This window comes from Vicugna pacos, chromosome 22 (assembly GCF_048564905.1).
Source record: "Vicugna pacos chromosome 22, VicPac4, whole genome shotgun sequence".
In the NCBI taxonomy this organism is placed as follows: domain Eukaryota; kingdom Metazoa; phylum Chordata; class Mammalia; order Artiodactyla; family Camelidae; genus Vicugna; species Vicugna pacos.
In genome coordinates, this window is record NC_133008.1 from 13417763 (window position 1) to 13444037 (window position 26275).

The following is a 26275-nucleotide window of genomic DNA, read 5'->3' on the forward strand; positions in this document are numbered from 1 at the left end:
AAGGAGAAGGGAGAAGCCAGTGTGTCAGCAATGGAGCCTCCTCTGAAAAACAGAAACATAATCCAGTGCCTCCCGCTCAAAACCTACCAGCGACTCCCTGTTGCCTCCAGCCAAGGTGGGCAAACTGTGCCCCACTCCCCAGCCCACGCTGCCTGTTTTGTACATTTAAATTTTATCAGAATACAGACACAGCCATTTCTTGACATATTGTCTATGGCTGCTTTCTTGCCACAATGGCAGAGCTGAATAGCTGTGGCAGAAACCTTATGGCCGGCAAAGCTGAAAATATTTACTATCTGGCCCTTTATAGAAAGAGAGAGAAAAAAAAAAAAAAAAACTGCTGACTCCTGGCCTAAAGGATAAAGTCCAAACCCCATTTGAAATGTAAGGTGCTTTCAGAGCACCCTATACAGCAGGCTTTGAATGCATGAAATGAATCAAGTATCTTCCTCCAAGTTATCCCCAACTCTACCCCCTCCCAGGGACTGATGCTGTACGAAGCAGCATTGTCAGGTCCCTTCCTAGGGCTACAACAGGGATGCCGTCTTATTCCTCTCTGTAATCTCCACAGTGCTGATCACAGCGCCCAGGTCATAACAGGGTCTCAGTAAAGTTTAACCCAATTAAATCTGAGTCATAAACAGAGCAAGCATAATATACTGAGGGACCCAGTTCGTTCATCACAGAGACCTGTCGATGCTGTTTCTTTGACAATATGTCATTGACAGGAGGAGCCAGCTGGAAGTGAATTAACTAATTTGCTCTTAATTAATTAGTTGCACAAACATTTACTCCATGCTAACTGTGAGACGATTTCTATGCCACCGAAGCTGAGGCAAATGAGTAATGTGGGATTATATGCTTTCCTTTGACAAGAATTTACTTAACACTTGCTGTGTGTCAAGCTGGGGTAAGGACCAGGGGCTCGAGGGGACTGGGACCACTTTCAGCTCTCAAGGAGCTTGCAGTCTAGTTGAGAAGGCGAAATGTCATCAGATAAACACTGCACAAGCAGGCAAAGGTAATACAAACGTGGTACACAAATGTGGAGGCAGCAGGGAAACGGGCAGGATTTCTAGGAATGCCGACCTCGTGGGTTCCTGCCTGTATATTTACCTACAGTTTACTCTCGCAAGGGAAACTGGACGTGCCCAGGCAACTTGCACAGGAGCGCGATCTCCAGCCAGGTTCTATCTGCAGCGCTAACATTGCCTGTGCTGATCACTTTATATAGGTTATCTCATGTAATCCTCACAACGCTCTGTGTGGTTTCATGAAGGCCAAGTCACTTGTGCCGGGTCAAGAGTGAGGAAGCGGAAGATTCTAGACGATGTCGGTCATAAGCTAAACTAGCCTATGCACTCAAGCCTTCACTGTATAGAGAAGAGAAATGGAACTCTGCTCCAGAGAAAGTCTACAGGTTAAGACCTACAGAGACACTACTAAATGTTGCTGTACTTACGAAGGGGACACCAATCTCACGAGGAATGTCTGATGTGGATTAAAGGCATGGCTGGACCACACATGGCTGGTTTTGTGTTCAGTAAATTAATAATCAAGGGAATGAAGAGCTGCAATGACTCCCAGCCGATGCGGTGAAAGGGCGGTTGTAATAACCACCTCTAGGCAGCAATTCTGGGCTCTGGCCAGGGTATTCATTAAGCCCTAACCACCAAGGCCCGGGGAACTCCCTGTCACTTCATGGCCAGCTGGGAGCCACAGTGAGTCCTTTCCCTCTAGCCAGGTATCCTCCTCAGGACATGTCTGTGCAAAGGTCACGGTGGGCACTGGGGGCAGAAGGACTGAAATATAAATTCGCAGTTTTTAAAAGTGGAAATGTTTATACTTGTTAAGCTTCCTAGGTCATGTCCAGGACATAAGACTCTCCACATTAGCCTAATTGTCCAAATTGCTACTTTCAACTTTTCCTGTTCTTTAACTGTACCAAATGCAGTGTGAAACCAGTTAAACACATGGAAAGTGCCCAACCTTGAATAAATTCCATGATGAGACCAATGAAATACAAATTTCTCTCCCATTTCATTGGCAATGATGAAAAAATAAACAGAAACTGACCAAACAGTGGCAAAGAGGCTCTGGTAAAAAAAGCCTTCTCATGCACTGATGGTGGTTGCTCATTGGTAGAATTTTCTGGAAGGAAAAGAGGTAACAGCCACAAAAAGTAAAATGCACAGGTACTTGAATCCACTAGTTTTTCTTCCAGGAGTTTATGCCGAGAAAATAATTAGACAAGTGCTCCAAGGTTCATATAGCAAAAAAAAAAAAAAAAAGTTATTTACTGGATTATTAATAATATCAAATATTTAGAAACAACCTAAATATCCACAAAAGGATATTACTTGAATAGATCATGGTATAACTAGACAACAGAGTGCTGTTAGCCTACTTAAAACGATGGTGTGAAATCTATATTTCATGATAACCTTCTTTGCACTGTTCAGTAAAAAAAGGCTTCCTGTAAACTTGCACATGCATGCAGTGTACGTGCTAGATGTGTCATGCTGCACAGCAAGGTGTGTAGAATAAACTTCACCAAAGCGTTGGCGCATCATGGCTCCTTCTGGATGGTGAAATATCAGGTCATCTGCTTTCTTCCCTTTTGGTTTATCTACACTAGTTGAATTTTTACAATGAACATATAATATCTTTAAAAACAGAAAACGGTTTCTAAAGATCAAAAAAAAAAAAAATCTTGAAGGCTCTATACGTTTCCCGGAGGAAAAGCGGGGCTAAAACCAGAAGAATGGCTGAGTTTCATAAGGAACATGTGGCGGGACTTTGAAATCTGCCTGACAGCCCTGCACAAGGTGATCAGTCCTTCCCCAAGTTCTAGACAAGGAAGGAAATTCCAGTGGTCAGGAGCCTGTACTCCAAGGTCAGCCCTTGGGTTCACTGGGTAAGTGACTTGGGGCAAATTACTTAACCTCTGTGCCTAAGTTGTCTCGTTTACAAAACGCGTGACTGACAGCCCCTGCCTCTAAGACTGCCATGAAGATGAAGGTACAAGAGTAAGCGAACACCTGTCAGGATGCCTGGCACATGATCAGTGTTCACTAAACATTAGCTCTGATGAAAACCAGCTTCAGACAAGCAGAGCCTTCGTCAGTTAACTTTCCAAGAATGAAGCACTAACGAGCAGTTGAAGAGAGGGAGAACGTAGAGGACAACTAGGCAAAGAAGTCCACGAAAGCAGACGTAAAACTATCTAGGCCCTGCAACACAAGGGTTAAAGGTATGGGCAGTGTGGTTTTAGGCGTTTGACTTAACCTCACAAGGCTTAATTCTTCATTCTGCAAAATGGGGGTTATATACAGGAGGGCACTTTAAGGATTAAATGTCAAGTGTTAACACAGGGCTTGGTAATAGTAAGTTTTGAATACATATTTGCTACTATTACTAAAAGTACTTACTATGGACTATGAGATTAGGTCGTGGGCTCCCTGTCACTACAGGTATCCAGGTGGGCTTACTTATTCCGTGAAAAGGATGGTGCAGAGAGGACTTAGTCTTGGAAGGAGGGGATAGGCGACTGGATTCTTCTCGATTTAAAACATTCTGCAGTCACCGAAACGTGAAACTGATTTTTAAAGGGGAGTTATTTGGGATCGTTGTGCAGGGTGACCAGGAACCGGTCATCAACAGGGCAGTTCCCCAGAGTTACAGGATGATGCAGCCTTCAGAGGCCAGCCCTGCTTTTCAAACACAGGAGGCGAGTGTTCCCCTAGACTCTGCCCATTCTCTGTATCAAGTTTTGTTCTAAGGATTAAATGCAATATTGGAAAACCAACGGAGTGTAGAGGTCAGAGCACAGGTTTGGAGCCAGACTGCTTAAGTCCAGACCCTGGCCCCTTCACGAGCTGTGCGTCCTTGGCCCTCTGTTTCTTCAGCTGTAAAATGGGGATAATACTAGTATCTCCTGCTACAGGGTAGGGAGTGAATGAGTTGCAGCTTGGAAAGTGCTGAGAACAGCAGCCGGTGCATTAGTGAGTTCTCCGTAAATGAGAGTTGTTATGGTTAATGCATGTGAAGCCCACAGTGTGGTAGAAATAAGTGTTCAATAAATGGTAACTGTTATTACTACATGGTACACCTTCTATGGAGGATTTTATGCACATTTATCTCCTGGAGAGCAATTTAAAAAATGAAGACATTAGGGGAGAATCTTGTCCTTGAGTAAATGTTTCAGTCCTAGTATAGAGAATCCATCATCCTGTTGCCCGGGCACTGTGACCTAGAACCCCCGTTCCCCAGGCTCTCCTTTGCTTCCAAAGGACCTGCCCTTCATTCACTGTACGCTCTTTCATCAAATGCTCATCAAGCACTCGCGGTGAACCAAAAGGAGGGCTGGAAACACCCAAGCGGTAAAAATGTGTTTTCAGTTCCTGCCATTCTAGAGCTTACAGGTTGTTGGGGGGGGGGGGAGATTCACACTAAAGAAATACACATGCAAATGATGATTTAGGGACAGCTGCCATCTGCGCTATGAAGGATGTGATGAGAAGGTATAATGGAGGGTCTTTATGTGATCTGGCACCAGAAGTGGACATGACAGAGGAGTCACTGAAAAGATTTTGGGGAAAACTGACACTTAACCAGGGGCTTCACTGGATGAAAGGGAGTTGGCTGGGTGATACCTGGGAGGGGAAGGGAGACATAATCCAGGAGGAGAGGCATTTGCTCCGAGGCCCTGCAGCCACAAGGCGGCTGACTCCCTAAGGGAACTGACAGAAGGGCAGTGAGTTGACTTACCCCTACCATCCACTCAGAAGCGCTTAGCTGGGAGGTTGGAATTTGGAGAGAAACCCAGGTCCCCAGGACCTACGTTCTCAGTTGAAACTGTTGTCTCTTCCCTTTAGGCTCTCCTCTCCTGCAGCAAAGACGGCCAGGTCCCAGGCCCTGACCCCTTCAGGCCAAGCAAACACAGTTTTTGGCTCAAATACTCTGAGGCTAGAGATGTGGCTCACTTTTCCCACACGTGAACTTCAGCCAAGATGCCACGACAGGAACTCTGCCCTCTGAGTGCCCTTGGATGCCTCAGTCCTGCCTTGGTCACATGCCACCAGGTTTTGTGAGGCTTTTTTAAGGAGGATCAAGTTCCCTTACTGAAGAAAAGGGAAATAGCATGAAAGAAAACAATGGCCCCACAGGAGGAATTTGTGATTGACATAAATGGGGATGTTCCCTTAGGCGCGCCCTGTATCATCAAAGAAGCCAAGCCCCAGGTCGCTCATTTCTCCGCCTGTTTACATGCGATGGAAAGAAGATGTGTTTAAGTTTCCCATAGTCTTACACTGGAAATTGATGCTCCCGGAAAGGAAGCCGTATGTTCCAGACGTAGCAGGTTTCTTTCGGAATTCACACGTTGGGAGTCTGGCGCTCTCCCCTAAATGGTACTTTCGTTGTCTTTTTGTTCAAGACAGCAAGCTTCTTCCAGAATCAGAACCACCTGCCAGCCTCCCTTGATAAACAGCCCACCAGCTCTCGTGGTAGATCAGATGTTTAATAATTAGCATAACTCACTGTTTATCTAACTGGCAACTATCGCTGCACTGGAATAATATTTTAACTGCAGGGGAAGCCTGACGGATCGCCCCCAAGCAAAACCCATTGGCTGGGAATGGCCAACGGAGCTGCCCATTCTCAGAGGAGAGGGCCGCTCCATCCTGGCTGGCAGATCTCTGTGTCTGAGATGCCATCGTCAGATGCTGCCCCAAAGACCTAAGGAAATGCGCCCAGGAGACGTGTGTGTTCCCAGTCCTTTCAACTGAGGCTCAATGGCCCAGCAAAGCACGAAAGTGAGGCCTGTGCTTCTGAAGCGTAACAGCTTAGAGTCGGTGGAGCTCGTGGCGCAACCTCACCACCGCAGGAGCAAGTCTCAGCAGGTGCGATTTAAGGAGGATGGCCCCAGTAAGACCCCACCTGGCCTCGCTGAGGCTGACGTCCAGGCCTCCGAGGACCCCGCCGTAATGGGCAAGACTCAGGCCGCCGGGCACCATCACCTCCCCACCTACTCGCTCTCTTTCCCGAGGTCCCAGAAGGCAGGGGGCTCTCGGAACATTGCCATCCAAACCTCCCCCAGTCTCAGGAAGCATTTCCCAGTTTTCAAGAGGAAGAGGCTCACAGCCAGCAAGTCCCTGGTGGAAATGCCGACAGCTCCCCAAAGTGCCATCCAGGTCAACGGCAACCTCTCTGAACAGGACATTGTGTCCTCTGATCTTGCCTGCTTAAGGCTGGCTCCGCATCTTGAGGATGGGCCTCGGAGGGTCAAGGTGTCCCACTCGTTTCTCCCCAGAATGTCCAAGGTGCAAAGCAATGGGCCTGTGAACATATGCTTGGAAGCAGGGACCTGGAGGGCCTCGGAGAAAGCGACAGCCGCCATTCAGGTCCCAGATGATATTTATCACAGTCCCACCTGGGCAGGCAGAGAGTCCACTTTCAGCCCAGACAGGTCTGCTGAGGTTAGCAACTCCATACCCGCTCTGGATGACACGTGTCCAGGTGATGGGAGAAGAGTGTGGCCATCAGATTCAGAAAGATCCCCTTCCTGCTTATATGCCACCAGCGGTGCCAACCACATGCCCGGCACAGGGAAACTTAAACCCGAATTGCTTTTGCCCAAAGACAACCCCGATGACAAAGACCCTGGCCCGTTGTCGTCTCGGTCCCATCCACGGACTCAGAGCTCCCCTCCGCCAGGCTCCCACAGCCAGCCAGCCCAGCCAGGGGGAGCTTCAGACTGTTCTCCATCCAGTAACAATCACCTGGATCTGCAGCCACTCAAAACTACCAGTGAGTCAAAGTCTGCCCCTGTGTGTCAGGAGCAGATGGCGAAGAACCCCATCCAGTCCGACGACCAGGAGTTTCAAAACTGTTCAGGAAGTGGTCACCTCCCGTCCTCTCTTCCAAGGAGGGAGACCAAACATCAGAGCAACAGGGAGACTGGTGGGACTGATCAGATTCACCTGGCACAGGGTGAGCTCTGCGACCTCCAGGGCAGGCTGCAATCCGTGGAGGAATCTCTGCACTCGAACCAAGAGAAAATTAAAGTCCTTCTGAATGTAATTCAAGACTTGGAGAAAGCTAGAGCTCTCACAGAAGGGTAAGGAGAATTATTATTTTCTTTTATATTAAAAACTACGAGTTAAGTCCTTTGTCAGGATAGAGGCAGAGGGAGCTTAGGTTTCTGTTAGTAAAATGTCTCCAAAATGTGTGAGGTGATGTTTCCCAAAATCGCCAGCAATGGCCTCTCTTTGTTCTGACTGGGTTTCATTTCATTCTAGGCTTTGGTAGATTTCCATGGTGATTTGTTTTTGTTTCCAGGAATCAACAGACTGGAGAAAGGGGGCAATGAAGCAGCAGGGTCGAAAATGACTTTTATTAAGATGTGTGTCCAGTTGATAAATGATGGGGATAAGTGACAGCATGCAGGTGCTCCCCGCCCCGCCCCATCCTGGTAGCAAGTTACTGCATTTGCACTGGATTTCAGTTCCTTGTCACGGAGGATTTGAGGTGGCCGATAAGCCACCTGTTGCCCTTTCCCGCCACTGACCACTTTGAAGGCTTGAGCCCGTCCATCGCGGACCAGCTAAGGAGGAACTGAAATGAGATCACAATTCTGCAAAGAGAAGGAAAGTCACAAAATGCTTTCCTGGGTGACTCAGCACCAGTCTGGGGAGGGGAAGGCAGTGACTTGTTTAGGTGTGGAATGCTCTTCCCTTGAAACAGTGCTCTCTAAAGGCTGAGAAGGAGGAATGGCCAAAGCTAATCAACAAAAGGGTGAGGGAGGGAAGACGTAATTAACTGGCATTTTCTGATGTGAATCAGAATCAACATTGCCTTACAAGAGAGAAGCACTGCGATGATACAGAGAGACATGCCCTCAACTAAAGGATCAGGAGTTTTCATCATCCTCCTCTACTCATTTGCAAAGTCCTTCAATTTCCCCATCTATCATGTGAGGGTAAGATTAACTGACTCATCCTACAGGCTTGTTGTGGGTATGAAGAAAACCTCAGATGTCAAAGTGCTTAAACATTTATAAAGCCCTCCAGAAATATGAGGTCCTATTAATATGGGTTTCTTGTTTCTTTATTTGTTTTGGCCATGCAGCTTCAGACTTTGGTACCCACGAGAGGGGCAGCGCTGTGCTGCAGGGAATGAGCCGGTAGAATGCATGCACCCCATGGGACTTGTGCCCATAGATTTATCGAGCAAATGCTCTGTTTTGCAGGCGCAACTTTTATCGAACTGGCCAAGATCTCAACAATTGCAGCACCTGCCAGAACACAGCGTGCATCATCTACAGGTACCTGGCCTCAACCGCGACCTGCTCTGTACAGCACAGGAGCCTTGGGGGAGGGGGTGTGTGTGCACAGAACACTCTTGTAAACTCCCTTAGACGCAGGAATTCAAGAGAGGAGCAAAGACAGGAGGCTTCTGAGTACCTGAGACTTGAAAGACAAGGTGTTTAACTATGAAACGTTAACATCTGGTTCCAAGGCAGGCATTGCTTTGTTTCCTCACAATCAGGTCCATGAGGAAATCCTTTTGAGATAAGCACCCCTCCCCTTACTGAACACTAACTACAGGCACTGTGCTAAACTCTGCATGCCCATTTGCACCTCATTTCACAGTCTGCCTCGTGAGGTAGGTGTTAATGTCCTCAGGGGAGTTCAGCCACTTGGCCCCACTCACATACAGCATTTTCAGAGAGCAGAAGGGGCCTTCAAGTCAAATTTTCAGAGACTCGGGACTCAACTCCAGATCTTTCTGACCCCAAACCCTGTGATCTGATTAGTGTATCACACCGCCTCTTCCTCCACAGTAGCAATCACACGCCAAGCAGTGAGAACATGTCAAGAACTGTGCTGAACACCGTATATCCATTTCTAAGTACATTATTTCTTTCCAGCAGGGGATAAGGTTGCTGCAACAGGGTGGATTTTTATAAGCAATAAAAGAGGAAGATCATACAGTGATAAGAGCACAAAATTTGGAGTCAACACCCCCAAGTCTACACCTGCTAACTTGTTCAGGGCTCAGTTTCCTCATCTGTAGAGTGGGAGCAATTATCCCCCATTCAGAGCTGCCATGAGGAGCAAATGAGAAAATACATGTGAGTGCCTTTTGTAACAGCAAAATTCTGTACAAACCCGAGAGCTGATTCCCGTCATCACTGGAAAGATCGATGCCCTCTGCGCTGGAAGTCCACTTCCAGTGGCACAGTGCAAAAATGGTCAAAAGCTGTCATTTCAGTTGATAGCATCTAATTTTGTTTAACAAAAGTGTATGGTTTGATTTTTCTCTATTACTTCTCTCTCTCTGATGAGAAAGGCATCCAGGGCCTGAGCAAACTGGGTCACCTGTGTCTTCTTTTTGACATGTCTCATTCTCTGCAGCAGAATCCTGCGCCTTCATCCTAACAAGGGCAGGGGGGCGTGGAGGGGGTGGCTTGGAAGTCAGGAGGCCCCGACCCCCAGGCGAGGCCTTGGGCATTTCTCACTGAACTGTCAACTCTTTACACCTAGGGAGCCACAGGACCACACAGTGTTGTCACCAAATAACAGAAGTTTCAGGACCTCTCACAGAAAATGCCCTTTACACGGGAATGAAATAGCTCCTCTTAAAAGGGGGCCCTGGAAAAAGGCTTGTGCATTGGAAAGAATAATTAGGAAGTCTCATCAAATGTGTACCTTTTTTGCTCCTTTTTTGTTTTAGTATCCCCTATCTTAAGCAAATTTCCCAATCACCAGGAAGACAAAAACCATTACATGTCTAGACTGTTAGGGAGGACAAAAAAACTTTTCCTCATAAGCAAAAAGAATTATTTTTAACTAACTTCCATTTAAACTTGGGACAGTCTCTTTTTTTCAGCAGCCAGATGATGTTACTTCCTGTTACCTTAAGATGACTTTTTATTTAGGTTCCACAAATGAAAAGGGCAAATGGTTATTTCTCAATCTACTGTTGAGTTTCATGCCCTGGCCTTGGGCAATTCATTTCTGGCCTCTGAGTTTCCTCATCTGAAAAATGAGGGCCTTTAATCAGGTCCCTTTCAGTTCCGGTGTTCTGATGTTCTAGGCTGAATTAAAAATGATAATATTTGGCTAAAGCATAACCTTCCAACAAGTCGGAGAGCATTTTCATTTTCGAGTCCCTACTTCAAACATCCGAGGCAAACATTCTAAATTCAGTTACACCCCTGGATGGCTTAGCAAACCTTCATGCACACATCCCTTTCCAATTTTCCAAGAAGAGCGGCCATTGTATGCCTCCACCCCTCATTACCATTCAAAGCCACACCGTTCTTCCAGACAGTATCTATACCCTTGTATCTAAGCCATTGAGAAGGAACGGGCAATTAATTTGATGAAGGCAAAGAGATCAAAACAACATCCCTGTCATAGTAACTGGGGGAAGATGAAAGTTGTCTTTTTTTTTTTTTTTAAACATTTCAAATGACTTCAAACCCTGTGTTGCATCCTGGAAAGTCAGATCTAACAAACTAATACGTCAGTGATGTGAAATACTCATCCTCAGGCCTTGCTAAGCTGCAGTCTCTCTCCCTGTGATGGATGGGCCCAGTGCACGTCACTGTACATAAAGCATATGGGTGCGAGATGGATGGCTTGCTGGAGATGCTACTGCGAAGTTAGCAATCCATAAGGTTTTCTAAGTGGCCCCACCAGCCCAAGGCTATGGCTGCGCTGCTTGCTTCAATCCAGGCACGTGGGGTCATTGGTTCTATCCAGCTCACGCTCTCTGCCCCGAGAGGAGCCTTCTGCCCACCCACTCCTCAAAGCCTCACTGGCTTTCTTCTTAACCAGGAATCACTTTGGTAGATCCTGCTTCACCAAGGAGAGCTCAACCAAGACCAGCGCCCAAAGATTCCACGTACGGCTCTCAGGAGCTCCCACACACCAGGAAAAACGGACTCCTTTGAGTTCTGCCTGCTGTGGGCTCCAAGGAAAGCGCGTGGGAACTGGCCTTAGGGCTCTAGCTGGCTCCAGGCTGTTTAGTCCCCACTCCCCTCATCTCTGCTGAGCACTAATCCTAGGACAAGCTACGCAAAGGGTTTCATCAATGCCACCTGTGGTACCCAAGATTAAATAGCACTGAATTACTTATGAGTGAGAAGGTTATTCTCTTATCAAATTCATTTCAATCTCTCTGATTTGCCTAAAGGGAGAAGCCTGACTTTGTTGCTAGAATGTCTTTAAAAACCTTTCTAATGCCCGCTTATCACACTTTGCTAAGAAAAAGCATGTTTCAGGTTCATAGCCATGGGCAAGCAACAGTATTCAGCCAGAATGTAATCCTTTCTAATTCTTTATGGAAGCTTTTTAACTTTCAGAACTAGTCTCCCTACGTATTTACTCTAAGTGATGCAGGTCTCCATTTTCAAGTTATTTTGCTTGTTTTGTAGCCATGTTTTTTAAGGTTAAAAAGTGAATTGATTTAGAGAGGAAAATAATTAAGTAAATAATTGTGCAGGTGGTGTGTGGGGAGCTTCACAAAAACCATGAAGGTAGTGAACGAATGACTGCATTTTGGGAAGCAGTGTCCTAAGGAATCAGCTCCCTTTCCTCCCTCCTCCTTCCCTCACCTTGTTCTCTGCTCCTTCAGCCATACCTCCCTGTACTTTCTCTTCACATTTACTCTAAGAATCACAGAGCCTTTCTGGAAGGCTTTGACTCCATGACAGATCATGCATTTGTCTTCTGGCTGTAGCTCCCAGGAGAAAATCTGCTTGGTTTAAGTTGTAAAATGCCTCAAATATTTTAAGGGAAAAGAATAGGAAGTCTTTCTCAGAAAAAAAATTTCTTCTATTATCCAAGTATGTTCCTTTGGAAATGGAAATGAAGAGACAGCTGCAAACTCACCACTTTCAATGGGTGAGGAGAGAGATTGGCCATGGAAGATTTGAAAGGTGCTGGAAAGGAAAGAACAACAGAAGAGCTCTTGTTTGTTCAGGGGTCTACCTGGACAAGCTGTCTCTTCCTCTCATCCTTTGGTTTCACTTGAACTCATGGAGTTTAATTTTAATTTCCAAGACACCACCTTCCCCTACCCTTTTTATGAGTCCTCTCTCTCTCTCTCCCCATATGTATATTTGAACCACCTACAGATCTTTCCATCTTGATATCTCATGGGTACTTCAAATTCACCATATACCAAAACACACGCCTGATCTTCCTCCACAAAATTCTCTTCCTACATTTCTTTTCTTGTTCAACACCACTAACCATGACTCCATAAAGAAATTATAGTCCTCATTGCCTCACTCTGCTCCTTCACAACACACATCAAACTGGATTCTACTTTCTTTAGCCAGCCCCTTAGCCTCATCCCCTCTGTCTCTGGTCCATGAAGACCTTCATCATTGGTCACTTCAACACTAACTGGTCTTTTCTGCCACAGGTCCCTTTTGCCCCATCCTAAGTAATCCTCCACACAGGGTTCTAAATTACCTGAAAAGTAGAATCTGATCATGTCACTCTCCTGCTAAACAATTTCGTCTTGGTTCCTATTGTTTCCTTTAGCTAATTTTTCAAGTCCTTTGAATGTGATACTAAGCCTCTTACCTGCTGGGTCTCGTATTTCCCCCCGGCCACTGGGAACTAACTCAGCTGGCTTCAAATACTGTGTGTTCCATCATGCGTAAGTTTCCTCATTTCCTGGAATGCCTTTTATGTCCCGCTTTGTCTGGAAATTTCCTAGTCTTGCAGCTTAAAAGCCAGTTCCTCTGGATAACCTTACACTCCTTCCCAAGAAGGACCCCCTTGGCACGCACGTTCCTCTGCTGGACCATTTATCCTACTGCATTGTAACGCAGTGTTTATGAATTTCTTTGTTCAGCAAATGGCTAGTATCCCAAAGTCGTGGGCCAGTGTCTAATACATAGTTAGTGCTCGACAGAATCTCGTCAAAGAAGGGAATGGCTATACTGACTAGGGGAAGAATGAAAAGCTTGAGACAGCTATTTAGATGGCCCAAAAGTCAAGTCATGTTACTACTTGTGTGTGTCCCTACCCTTAGGTGGGGAAACGGAAAGGCCTTGATTAATCAAATGTTCTTATTAAGGAAGGTAGGCTTCTGTGCAGCAGGTCCACAGCAGATCTTTTGGAACTGAATCAAACAGCGACTGAATGTAGCACATGGATTCTCAATTTTCAAATACCTGGGACACGACAAGATGGAACCTAATCAAATCTTCCTTTGATGACTCAGAGAGCTTGTTGCAATTTCACAGGACATTGGGATCCTTGTTCACCACGGCCATCCAACCTCCTTGCCCAGTACTGCTGTATCAGCCGTGGCAGGAAAGGCAAAGTCCGATTTGTGGAAAACTGCAAACTCCCTCCAGGCTAAAATCTCTCCCTTCTATGGTGTCTGAACTGCCCCAGTGATCTCTTTGGAAGAGGGAATTAAGGCATTAGATCTTCAGTGTCTCTTGGAAAAACATCAAAACCCAGCATAGGAGGCAGCACAGTGTCCACACGAGATGTCCACGATCTAATTCCTGGACCCTGAGGATGTATTACCTTACTTGGCAAAAGGGACGTTGTAGGTGTGATTAAACTGAGGCTGAGTAGCTTGGATTGTCCAGTTGGGCCTAATGGAATCACAAGGATCCTTATAAGGGAAAGAGAGGGAGAGCCTGGGAAGGAGCTGTGACAACAGAAGCAGAGGTAGAAGTGATGTGGTCACAAGCCAAAGGATGTGGGCAGCCTCCAAAAGCTGGAAAAGGCAAGGGACATATTGTCTCTGGGAGCCTCCAGAAGAAACACAGCTCTGCTGACACTTTGATTTATAGTTCCAGAGGACTTCTGGCCTCCAGAACTCTTAAGAGTCAGATTGTGTTGTTTTTTAAACCGCTAAATTTGCAGTAATATGTTTCGGCAGCAATAGGAAACTAACACACCTGGATCAAACCCTTACAATTCATCAACTGCTCACATCCAATGGGAGGCTGGTTTATTTGACTTCGATGATTTTTATAACTGTGACAGCAGGGGAGAGCAGGCATCTGTTGGGATGAAAACTAGGGGACAGAAATAAGAAGAGACCTGCCATTTACTGAGCATCTATTATTACTGGTTATTATAAATGCCTTCTGTTCTCCCTTCTAATCCTCACAACCACATACGATGGGTGAAAATAGTCCCATTTTACAACTGAGGCTCAGGCACTTGCATGATATTCAGGTTAGACCACTGAGACTGAGAGAGGGAGGCACTCGCACAATTATTCTGAAACTACTAAGTTGCAATGACTGGAACTCAGTCCTCTCTGCCTGTTGGCCGGATTCCACAGCACGCTGCCTTCAGAGGCCAGACCTGCCTGAGGGGTATTAGCGCTCAGCAGAACGTGGCATAGCTGAGCTCTCCTCGGCCAAGGGCATTGTGAGGGTGTGTGTTTGATGCAGGCCCTAAGCAGTGCTCTCAGAGCGTGACCCCGGACCAACTGCATCAGAGCCTCCTGGGTACCTGTGAATACTGGATGTTGGTCCTCACTCCCCGAACCTGCTGGATCAGAGGCGTGGGTGGAGGACGGGAATCTGCCATTACAGACAGTCCGACTGGGAAAGTCTGATCTCAGTAAAGCTTGACAAACATTCGACTACATAAAATCAGCGTCTTGAAAGGAGGTGGGAGTTGATTTACTAGAAACTTTTGTGACAATCTGCCTACATGTCCACGAATAGAAAGCTCTTACTAATACAACAGCCCAGAAACTAGCTTAGTTTTAAATGCATCGTTGGAAAGATGATGCACCTTTCTGCTTGCCTTCAGTTACAGGGTGAGGTGCTCGTGCACAGACCTAACTGGGGGGTGCAGGTGAGAGCGGAGGCAAAAGGAAAGGGGCGGGGGGGGGGCACTTGCTCGTAGGGTAAGTGTATCTCTTGATGCCTTCTGTTTCCAGTGAGAAGAGAAAATGGGTTTCTGCCTGGGCCTTCATTATGCATTACGCAGGGGATTCATTTGTAGCCTCTCCTTCCACCCGTATCTCCCACCTCCTCGGGCCTCATCTGGATCAGGAAGGGAAGGGCAATCCCTGTTGACTTTCCTCCTCCAATTAAGGTTCAGACCAATTAGAGCCCAGTTCTGCTCCCAGCCCGAGGGCCCAAATGCTAGCAACTGCCTGCCCTCTGCTGCGGCCTGGAGGAGCAATTGCAAACACCTCATGGTGGGGGGAGGTCGTGCAAAGCACTGCCCAGCACCTCCCACTTCAGGAGATCCTCACAGGCTCCTGACCCAGGGAACAAGCATGAGGCTGAACTCCGGCATCCTCCACCGCCACGCCCTCCTGTCCTCAGAGTCCACAGGCCATGGGCTGCCTTCTCATCATTACTGATTCCTTCATCGCCACAACTCCCCTGAGCCAGGCGGAGAAGAATTTATGGATATTCAAAGGGAGACTTGCTGCCAAGTGCCTCCCTTTGTATCCTGCGACCAGCATCCCCGTTGCCCCCTCACTGTTTTGATATTCAGAACTTATCATAAGGAGTCTCTGGAACACAGGCCAAAGCCGCACAGCTGTGTGCCCTCTAGGAGAAAAGCCAGGCCTTCAAGTAACCAAGGAAAGAGGCTCTGGAGAGCTATGTGAGTCACCCGGGGTCATGCAGTCAGTGGCGCGCTAAGAGCCTTCTTGAGTTCCTGTCTAGGGCTGAGTTTCCTGGCCACTGGCTCTTGACTTTGCCTGCCACTTAAAGCTATTACCTAACTGGAGAAAAAGGCATTTCACTAGAAATGCAATATGCTCCTGGGCCTGTTGAGTTTAGCAGCCAACTTTCCACGTAAATTATTTAGTATTTTCCTTTCGTCTGCTTACGATGCACTCCCAGCATGGAGCCAGGTGAACTGCGAGAGCCTCGTCTTCCAGACACAGTCCTCTCTCTGGCCAGCAATGAAGCCTGCAGTGAGGAGTAATTATAAAGCACACAGCATGGCTGTTCTTTCCAGTAATCACAATGCCTTTGCAGCTCGTATCCCATTTCAGTGCGGACTGAGCAGTGTTCATTTCAAATGTTAACAGCAATACTACCCAGCATCTCCATAACAACTACAGCCACGCATAGCACAGGCATAGAGTCTGGGGTACACGTGGAAATTTCTCTTAGTCTCAACAGTGTGATCCCCAAGACATTTTCCTCTAGTCCCTGCTTCTCTCGGTATGTTTATCCCTTTCTTCTTCTCCCCAGAGTGTAAGGGGAAAGAAGTAGAATTTACAGCATCAGCAATTTATCTGCAATAAAAACATGAAACCTGTTTTAATGCATTAATAGCTAAAGAGGCTGAAACATGCCATAAATATAAAATCAAGCAAGTTGAGAATTTCGCAGGAATAACAAATGGACAGCTGCTGGCATGCGGGCCACAGCTGACCACAGAATGACCCAGTCTTTATTTCTCTGTCAAGTTAATGTAACAATCACTACCATTTCTTGCACCAGGCACTGTGCCAGGCATTTTGCTAAGCACTGTACATATATCATCTCTTTTCAGCCTCCCAGCCGCCCTAAAATATGGGTGTGGTGATTATTCCCATTTTACAGATGAGGAAACTGAGACTCAGAGAGGATACGTGACTTGTCCAAGATCCAACAGAGCTAGGGCTTAACCCGGTCCTGCTTTCAGGAGACGTTCCGGTCCCTTCCTCTCTTACCTTCTGACCTTGCCTTACCAGTGAACATTTGTGTGAAAGCTCTCTGAAATGGCCTTCTCTTTCTGAGGGCTTAATGTGAACGTATTCTGGACACAGAGCCACGGAACCCAGAGCACAGCCTGCTCTCGCAGACAGCAGTCGGCAGTGAAGAGTTCTGCAGCCCGGCCCTGCTTATTTACGAGCCAAGAAGAGAACCTGCGATTCCCTGAGGACTCGTCAGCAGACACATGCCCAAGGAGAAGGGGTGCACATGCCAAGCTTGAAATGGCTGGGAGTTGTGAGGCTTCAAATTGCACCCTATAAACAATGAGCAAACTGGTCATTAGGAGAAAGTTTTAGAAACAATAAGCCCTCCAGGCTGGGGGAAAAAAAATAACTAAAATTTCGGCTTGCCCAGACTGTGATTTTTCCCCAGAGATCCCTTCCAAAGTGGGGTGATTAATCCAAGTGGGCAGGAACAAAACTACCTCGCAGATTCCATTGATTCTCACAGCTAATTCTTTTAAACAGAAAGTTGTAGGAGGTCAGCAGATCTGTGGTGCACCTGGGTTCTATGGCAAGCGGGGCCACAGAAACCCTCCACTGATGATGAAGAGGCAGAAAGGGACTTGGAAGTGGTCTGGTCTTTGGGGAGATGCCATGGACCACTGGTTTCTCAGCCAGCCTGCTTGGAGTTTATGGCTCCACACTATTTCTCTTGATAAAAGAGCAAGACCCACCTGCCGAGAAGGAAGAGCAAAGGGCCACTGCAGACCTCAGCAGCCTACACCAGACCTTGAGTTAGCTGCCACCTATGGGGGTGCCCGTCCTCTCTGAGTACGCAGCCTCCCTGTCAGGATGTCCCTGCAATCTGGGAGAACGGTGGCAGAGCAGACTGGTCAGCTGGGACATGAAGGGTCCTCCATGCAGCCCAGACCCAGGTTGGGTCTGGTTCCGCAGCGGGCTGTGAGGTCATTCAGGTGCACGGGACTTCTTACCACCCCACCCCACAGCCATCTGGTACCAGGATCTCACACAGGTGAAGACTACCATTCTTTCAGTGCTGTGTCTCTCAGTGCACAAGCTTTGGAGTCAGAAAATTTAGGCTCAAATCTCAGCTCTGCCACTTACTATGTGTGCCCTTGGCAGAACATTTAACCTCCCCTTGCCTCAGTTTCCTCATTTGTGAAATGAAGGTAGTATCTGTCTCATGGGGCTGTGAGAACTGCATGAGATGCGAGAATTCTGAACTTGCAGTAGAGTGTCTGCATACAGATTTCACTTCCTTCTCCATCTCCTCCTTCTCCTTCTCCTCTCCTCCTTCTTCTCCATTTAAATTACTCATGTGTCTTCACGCAACATGGCCCAGGTGCTCTCTTGTTATATCTTTAACTTCTTAAAGTAAGACTCTGCTAACAGCTAAGCCCTGGGCTAAAACATTTGATACCCTTTTAGGGAAAAAACAGAGGAGTCAGGAAAGCAAGCAAGCTGAGATTCTGATCATAACTCTGATCATAACTCATGGTGTGACTTCCCTTCACCGACTCACTTGTCAGTTAAATGGAGATACAACCTCCCTTGATTCCTGAGCTACTGTGAATATGAAATGAAGTGCTGTATAAAAGTAAGAGGTTCTATTGTTTGTTTCTAGATAAACTTTTATCTCTTTCTGTTTTCACCCAACTTCAGTTTGCCCAGCCAAGATGCTGCATCCAGAATGTGACTCTGCTGTTGGCTTATATATTTATACGCATTTATCTACTTTTTCCTTCTCACTGTTTCTCCTTCCAGACAAGCCATGACTTAGGGCTTCTCGCTACTTCCAATTACCTGAAAAAACATCCTTCTGCTTTTCACCCAGCGTGATGGCTGGAGCACTGATCTGTCAGCGAGATTAGTGAGGTGCCCTCAAGAGGCAAACCTGAAAACTCTTTCCACTCTCGGTTTACACACAGCTCCTTTCTAAATGCAAAGTGGCACCGCGCACAGGCTTGGCCGGGCAAGGCTCTAAGGCTCCCCACACAGTGAACTGAGCATCCCTGAACCAGGCATCGGGTACTCCCTGCATCCTCAAAGGACCAACCTGGCAGGACCAACCTTGAATGCTCCAGGCTATCTTAACGGGTCCAAGCCTGAATCCTGTACTGTAACATTCTCTTGACCACCATTTGTCCCCCACTGTGAGCCAGAGCTCTTTATCAGCTAAGCACTCAGCACTCCTCTTCATCCACATAGAATGGGGATGGGGATGGTAAGGGTGGGAGGGCAGGGAGATTAAGAGGGAGGAGAGAAGGGGAAATAAGGCTGGGAAAGTTATTGGTGCTCTGCCTGGGTACCAAACCCAAGTCACTCCCCAGAATCTTCAAACAACCCTCTGTTAAGAGTTAGCTTGAATTCTCACCGAGCAAGATCCCCTTTTGAAGAGGTTGCTGAATATGGGGTGGGATGGCGAAGAAGCTGAGGGGCACCTCTCCTTCTCCACCCAGCCTCAAAATGAGAGACAGATGAGAAAGGGCACTGCCCTCTGCCCACTTACAAAGCAGCTGCTACCAAAACAAAATATATATCCTCTTCCTCACTTCCAAACTAAACAGTAGTTTGTCAAACGGATGAATGAGAAGAAAAGTGATGATTTTCCTTTATGTTAATAAATTGCTTTGGCCTAAAAAGCATTAATTTCTTTCCAAAGCACACATGCGTCTCTATACTCTGTTATTTGCCTGGCCTTGAAAAGAAAGTCGCTTTTAATCCCCTTTAAATTGTCAAGACCGGGGTGTGGGGCAGCTGCAAGAGGACGGTGGGGAGCTCTCTAAGTCCCAATGGTTATAATGGAACCCTGTGGTGTTTCCATAGAAATATAAAGGGTGTGTTCTTCCCTGAATGTACACAGAGGGGAGGGGTGAAGAGTGATGTTTCCGGCAAAGTGTACAATTACTGAAGAGTTGAAGGTATGAGGGAGCAGGTGAGGCATTCAGTCCCTAAGACAGGAGGACAGAAGACTTAGTGGAGTGGGTGGAGTCCATCTCCTACGTGAGGCCATTGTACCTGTCATGGTGTTATCTGCACAACCACCCAGGGAGGTAGCTTCATTACCCCCACTTCCAGTTGGGTCCCAGAAAGAGAAGCAACTTGCCCAAGGTCACCCAGCCAGTAAATGGTACCACCTCGGTTCAAACCCCAGGAGTACTCCACTCGAGAGCCCTTGCTCGATCCTCTACGATGGGCAGCACTTTAAGTTGTGAGCTGAGACAGACTTTACATTCTGTCACCCGGCTCTTCCGTCCCCAGGCCTGCCAGTGCTACACACATTCTGGATTCACCTAGAGCGTTACTTTTTCTAGTTGGCATTAGGATACTGTTGTGAGTCTTGACAAACTCAGGTGGTTTGTTGTTGTTGTTTGAATTACGAAGTCAGAGAAATGTCACACATAAGGAGAAGAAGGAGGCTGGTTTATGTGTGTGTTCATATAATTTGGGAGAGGTATACAGATGAAGAGCTGGAAAGTAAGGGTAGCTGAGATATATATAAGGCATACTTTTAAAGCAATTGTTAGTTTAATCATCTGTCTCACACACAGGGAAGCAAGAGCCACAAAAGCAGAATCGACATCTGTATCTCATTGTTATGTCCCTGTAACTGAACACAGTGTCAGACCAAGAGCAGGATGGATGATTGGATGGATGGATAGAAGGATGGTTGGTTGGCTGGCTGGCTGGCTGGCTGGCCAAATAAATGAACAGGTGGATGAATGGAGGGATGTTTGAATAGCTGGATGATTAGAAGGATGGATGGATGGATGGATGGGTGGTAGGATGGATGGATGGATGGATGGATGGGTGGTAGGATGGATGGATGAATAAACAGATGGATGAATGGATCAATGGTTGAATAGCTGGATGACTAGATGGATGGATGGATGGATAGATAGATGAATGGATGGTTGGATAAACGAATAGATAGTTAGATGGCTAATCAGTTGGCTGACTGCACAGGTGGATGGTTGGATGAATAAATGGATGGGTGGTAGGATGGATGTATGGATGGATGGATGGATGGATGGATAGATGGAATGTCCTATACCAGAAAGCAGAGGAAATTACTAGAATGAGCAGAGGGTACCCACTTTTTTTGGCCCCATGTAACACTCTGGGACGAAGATTATTTTTTGCTTTGGTGAAAGGAGGGCAGCAGTATTTCAGGAGCTAGGAGAACTAAGAATGTGGACGTTCTCTGTCTGTGAAATAATGCATGAGAGGGTGAGAATCAGAGTTTGCAACTCATTGCTTTAAATTCCTTCCTTAAAGCAATGAGAGATTGCTGGACACAACTCTTCTCCAGCCTCTGAATCCATTTCCTTAAATTTCAACTGGGAAGAGTGAGGTAAAGGTAGTGGTGACAGAAACCCACCCCAGGCTCAGAGACAAACAGGGGTGCAGTGCTGGGTAGTACCTCCTGGAAGCAGGAGCCTCAGTGTATGTCTGTTAATACTTCTGTTCACTGATCTGGAAAATCCTGAGCTTTGGCTAGAAAGTCTCTAATAGCTCTTGATATTGGCTAGCATTTACTAAGGACACAGAGTCACCAGATTACCAGGGCCAAAAGGCCAGGGATAAATGCCTGCCTGCCTGTCTGTCTGTCGTCTTTACTACTTCTCCCCCAGAACCTAGCACAGGGCCTAGTACATGGGAGATACTCAATAAATGCTTGTTGAATGACTAGCTGAATGGAATCCAGTGTTTGTTGGTGCCTAGCTCTGAGCTGAGTGTTGTACGTGCATGACATTGTCCGTACTTCGCTGAGATCCTAGGAGTAGATACCACGCACATTCTGCAGATAAGGATGCTGTGGCTTGAATACGAGAAATGACTTTGCCAAGATCTCACAGGTAATCGGTTGCAGAGTTCTGCCTAGGAAAACACAGCCTGTGTTGCTACGTACATTATGTAAGTCACCCAGCCAGGAGTATGTCCCACTGGAGGAGACCAGGGAAGAGCAGGAAATAAAGGATGTAAGCTGGGGAGAAGAAAATTCCAGGGAAAACGTATCAAAAATACAGAAACAGAATAATCAGACACCCATCCCTGCAGCTCCCTATGCACTGACACCCCGCTGGTCTGGCTACGAAACAGGCCGCCCAGCTCTTCTGACTCTTTAGCTTCTTCCATCTCAGAGTGCCCAGCGACAAGGTCCCATATGGGGGCTTTATTAATCACGTGTGACAATCATGCTTTGTCCCTTTGGCAGTCCTTACTCTGACCCTGGGTCTCTGGGAGGCGACATGGACATAGCATACCGGGACAGAGTCCCTTTAAAGACAGCTCCTTTTCAGCCCAGTTAGGCCACATCACAAACCATCAGAGGCTCTGTCATGCTCCATAGGACACATTTCCTTTTCCTCCTTGCCAAACAAGGAGCATGCACTGTTTGCGTGACTCTGCATTTCCTCCACTCTCCACACTCCCACGCTGGCTCCGCATCTTTGGGCCTTCTGAGAGTTCCAGTACGAAATCAGGTAACAAACACAGCCATGAGCTTAAGAGCCTTCCTACAAGCATCCTGGCACTGGTAACTCCTCTGGGAGCGAATCTCCTAGCGAGGGAAGTGTGGACAGCTAAGGGCAGGGGGTGCCCATGCAGTTTGCAGAGACGTCTCCAGGAGTCAGTCTTTCTGGCCCAGCTCTTGAGGTTCTGAGAAGGCTGAGTCAGAGTTACCGGACAGGCTGAGAGTCCCTGCCGCCCACCAGCCTGACTCCCAAGCTCTCAAAGGGCAGCGGGAGTGGGAGCACCCACTGTGCGCGGGCCAGAGCTGCTGCCCTCCCCAGCTTCCGACTGTCTCAACCCCTGGGAACCCTGGTCCCCAGCAGTGTCATGCTTACTTCACAGACCTGTGCACAGATGATACAATGGAGCCTGGGACATTAATGACTCCAAAACACATTAATAAAGTAGCAAAAAAAAATGGAGATTTGGAAATGCCCATAAAGAAGAGTGTTTGAATACATCTATATAGAGGAATACTATGAAGTAAGCATATGGGTAGAGCTCTCTGAGACACATCGTTAAGTTGAAAAGCAAAGCAAAGAGCAAGACAGAATATATTAGCATTAATAAAGTTAATGATGATAATAATAACAGTAATGGGAGGGGAGGGTATAGCTCAGTGGTAGAGCGCAAATTTAGCATGCACGAGGTCCTGGGTTCAATCCTTGGTACCTCCATTAAAATAAATGAACAAATAAATGAGTAAATAAACCTAATTACTGCCACCCCCCCCAAAAAGCAAAGCAACAGCAACAGGGCTAACACATGTGGAGGGCTTATTACTTGCCAGGCACTGCTCTACGTACTTCATTTATATTCTCTGACTTAATTAATACATATTAATTCCATGGAAAGTCATTGAGATAGAATAGAGGCCATTATTATGTCCATTTTATGGATAAGAAAACTGAGCTGACAGTTTTATTGTCTATTCCTCTGTATTACTTAAATATTTTATAACGAGGCAGTTTTCATGCATAAAATGTATGCAAAAAGAATGAACAATTAGAAACACCAAATAAATGTGAGAGAGAGTTGGGAGCAACATTTCCTGAACACCTACTATCAGGTTGCCATGTTACACGCTTTTCTTAAACCTAACAGCATCCCCAAGAGGAAGGCAATACGGGTGCCAATTCAAGCAATGAGAAACTGGGGTTTCAGGGAGGTGGCACAACTTTCCTAAGGTCGCACAGCAGGTAGATATTTAAGTATTGAGACTTGATCTCAAAGCCCATGCTCTTCCACGTCAGTGGGGCATCTGGTGATGCTAACTCAGAATGTGCTGATTCGAATTTACTTTCCTTCCTTCCTCTCCGTGTTTTTCAGTGTAGAATATGACTTCCGGCAGCAGGAAGGCAGGTTCCACGAAGTTCTACAGAGTCTGGAGGAAGCAGAGCCAGTTGAGGAGGCATCTCCCCCACCAAAGTCCCCAACAGAGCCCCCGGTCCCCGAGAAACAGGACTTAAGGCGGAAAACCAAGAAGGTGAAGAAGAAATGCTTCTGGTGGATCTGAGCTTGCGGGGACCACTCCCTCTGCGCTCCCTCCGCGAGGTGGCCACATCACTGCCCTCAGGCTTCTCTGTTTCTTAGCAAAGGCCCCAGGCTCTGAGCCACTCGACCTGCGAAACCACTACAACGGGGGTGGGTTGGGGGGGTGGAGGGGCTGCTTTAGCCACCACTGGACACCTGACCACAGCCTCACCTGAGTGCGTGCCACTGCTGGCTGAGGACTTCATGGACCTGAGTGACTACCTGCCTCGCTTCCTGTCACACCCAGCCAGGCCACAGTTTGGTCTGAGGGTCTAGATTCCCACCATGGGCAAATGCCCCCTCGCCCTTTCCTATACCTCTGGGATGCTAAGCACTTCCTGCCCATCCTGGGTCCATTATCCCAAAGGAAAAGCAAAGTGTTGTGCAGAGCAGGAAGGTTTTAAGCAGATACTCAGAAAAAAAAAAAAAGATACTGAAACTGGCAGTTTTCTAAGATACTGGCATACATAATAAGCACAACAAAGCGGGCAGGGCATAAAACTGCAAGATCACCTGGGGGTTGGGTTGTTTTCATGCTTAATTAGCCCCTTGATCCCAAAGCAAGGATTTGTCATCTCATGCTGTGTGGGCCTCAGAGTCTGTGGCAGAGTAAGGTCGCTGCAGGACACAAGGGACTTGCAGGTGTGAGTATCCTGCAGTTGTGGCTACTCGGGGGCCCACTTTAAATCATCCTGCTTCTCAGCCTGAGGCCTGAGGCCGCCTGGCAAATGGATGGGCTCTGGTTTGGGTTTGAACTTTAAGATTCCGCAGTTAACTTCCCTGAAACTTTTCAGATCAGGAGATCCAGCAGCCTGTCTGTCCATTTCATCTTACCAGTAACAGAAATAAGACTAAGATAAAACACAACACTGGTTCTCGCTCATTTATCCCTGCAACAGCCTTGTAGATAAGTTTAAAGGTATATTAATCTCCACAGCCTCCCTTCCTGGTGACCAGGCAATGGCCACCTGATTGAAGAAGCAGCAGGACTTGGGGTGAGGATTTTTTTTCTCTTTCCATTTTAGTATTAAAGACCTTTCCTTCCCAAAGTCTAAATTCTTTTAAAGTCTGGCTCACTTCTTTTGACAAGACCCCCATACATGTGGGTCCAGTCGAACTTGCATGGCTGAACAAACTACTAAAGGAATATAATTAAGTGATTGCTGCATACTCTTAGGGATGAGGGGTAGGTTGGCGAGGCTCATATTCCTTCTTGTTAAATTCTCTATCAGCCTGGGGTTGGATTGAAGCTGCTTAGAAAAGGGATCCTAAACTCAACAAGCATCCAATGAAGGAGGCATTTCATAATCCCCTTTGCTAAAGATTGGGTGTCTTTGCAGACTGTGGCACCCTGCGTGAACGTGGGATGTTGAGTACCCTACTGCAAATTGAGACTAATTGAGCAAACCACTCCGACAGCCTCACCTTCCCCTGTCACTGCGCTGCAGTGCACAAAGCTATTTCAGTGAGCGCGAGAGGGAAATTTGGCAAGGAATCTCAGCTTGCACTATTTAAGTCTTGGAACGTCATTCAAGATGTTCTTGTTCTGTTTCTACTGTAATGTTTAAACCCACAAAATGAGACCAGAATACATAACGTGAAGCTAGAATTAAGATAAATACACTTGTCGTACTTAAGAAGCCACATTTCAATAAGAGATGCTACTACTGGCTAAAAGCCACAGATCTTTCTGTATCCACACAGTCAACTCTCAGTTGGCCCCCACAATGGAAAAGAACAGCACAGAGGATAATCCAATAAAGCAGAATCATTTGGGATCTCTTATATAATTTTATCCTGTAGTAGAGCTTCCATCATAATTTGCTTTGCTTACACTAATTTTCAAATTAATTTATGCTCTTAGGCAGCATGCTAGAATGCAAAGAATCCTGTTCCCAGAATTAAGGGACCCAGGCAATAGAACAGTCTATTGCATCAACCTTTAGCAAATTGCTTACATTTCCAGGGCCTGTTTGTCCATTCTCGAATGGAGACAGGAACACCTACTCTACCTGTTGCATAAAGTCTGTGCACGTTCCAACATGAAATGAGCAGAGCCACCCAGAGCGGACATGGATCATTTGCCAAAGTTAGCCTGTCATGATGAAGAGGTGTCGGAGGTAACTCACACACCAAAAGGGTTATCCAACCCTTGGATAATTAAGAAGTATACATTGTCATACACTTTGAATTGGGAGCCTCAGGTAAACCCTCAACTGAATTAGATGCAATCGTGGTCGGAAAAGGCTGGCATTTCTAGAAATAAAGCCAAACAAGGCTATAACAATTCTATACCAAAGCACAACACAGCATCGCCTGGGCCACCAACCTGCAGCTGGGTAGGAGGTCTCTTCTGAAGACTGAACATTTGAACTTGTGATGAGGGCAATGGATTCAGTAAAAAAAACCTTCCTGCTAAACAAAAATGATCATCTCTGTGTTTAAAAAAGAATATATATATATCTATATATACATTTACCAAAACTCTATACTCATCTATTCTTGTGAAAATTGCTTCTTTGTAAAATATTAT

The 26275-nt window shown here is 46.6% G+C and overlaps 2 protein-coding genes across 4 annotated transcripts in view; one reads left to right on the forward strand and one right to left on the reverse strand.

Moving 5' to 3' along the window:
- Positions 1-26275, reverse strand: part of DOCK2 (dedicator of cytokinesis 2) — a 371024-nt gene that overhangs the window by 170275 nt on the left and 174474 nt on the right. The gene's annotated exons all lie outside the window — the stretch shown is intronic.
- INSYN2B (inhibitory synaptic factor family member 2B) lies at positions 5796-24899 on the forward strand. 3 transcript variants are annotated; one of them, XM_006198996.3, is made up of 3 exons: positions 5796-7120; positions 8252-8326; positions 23539-24899. In XM_006198996.3, exons 1-3 carry the CDS (start codon positions 5796-5798, stop codon positions 23723-23725), a joined length of 1587 nt encoding a protein of 528 aa, XP_006199058.1. In that variant the 3' UTR covers positions 23726-24899. The 3 variants fall into 3 exon arrangements, 1 of the variants encoding a protein (XP_006199058.1); XR_012063109.1 differs by lacking the exons at positions 5796-7120; positions 8252-8326 and adding an exon at positions 19544-19630 and having other exon boundaries at positions 23539-23625; XR_012063110.1 differs by lacking the exons at positions 5796-7120; positions 8252-8326 and adding an exon at positions 19567-19616 and having other exon boundaries at positions 23539-23626.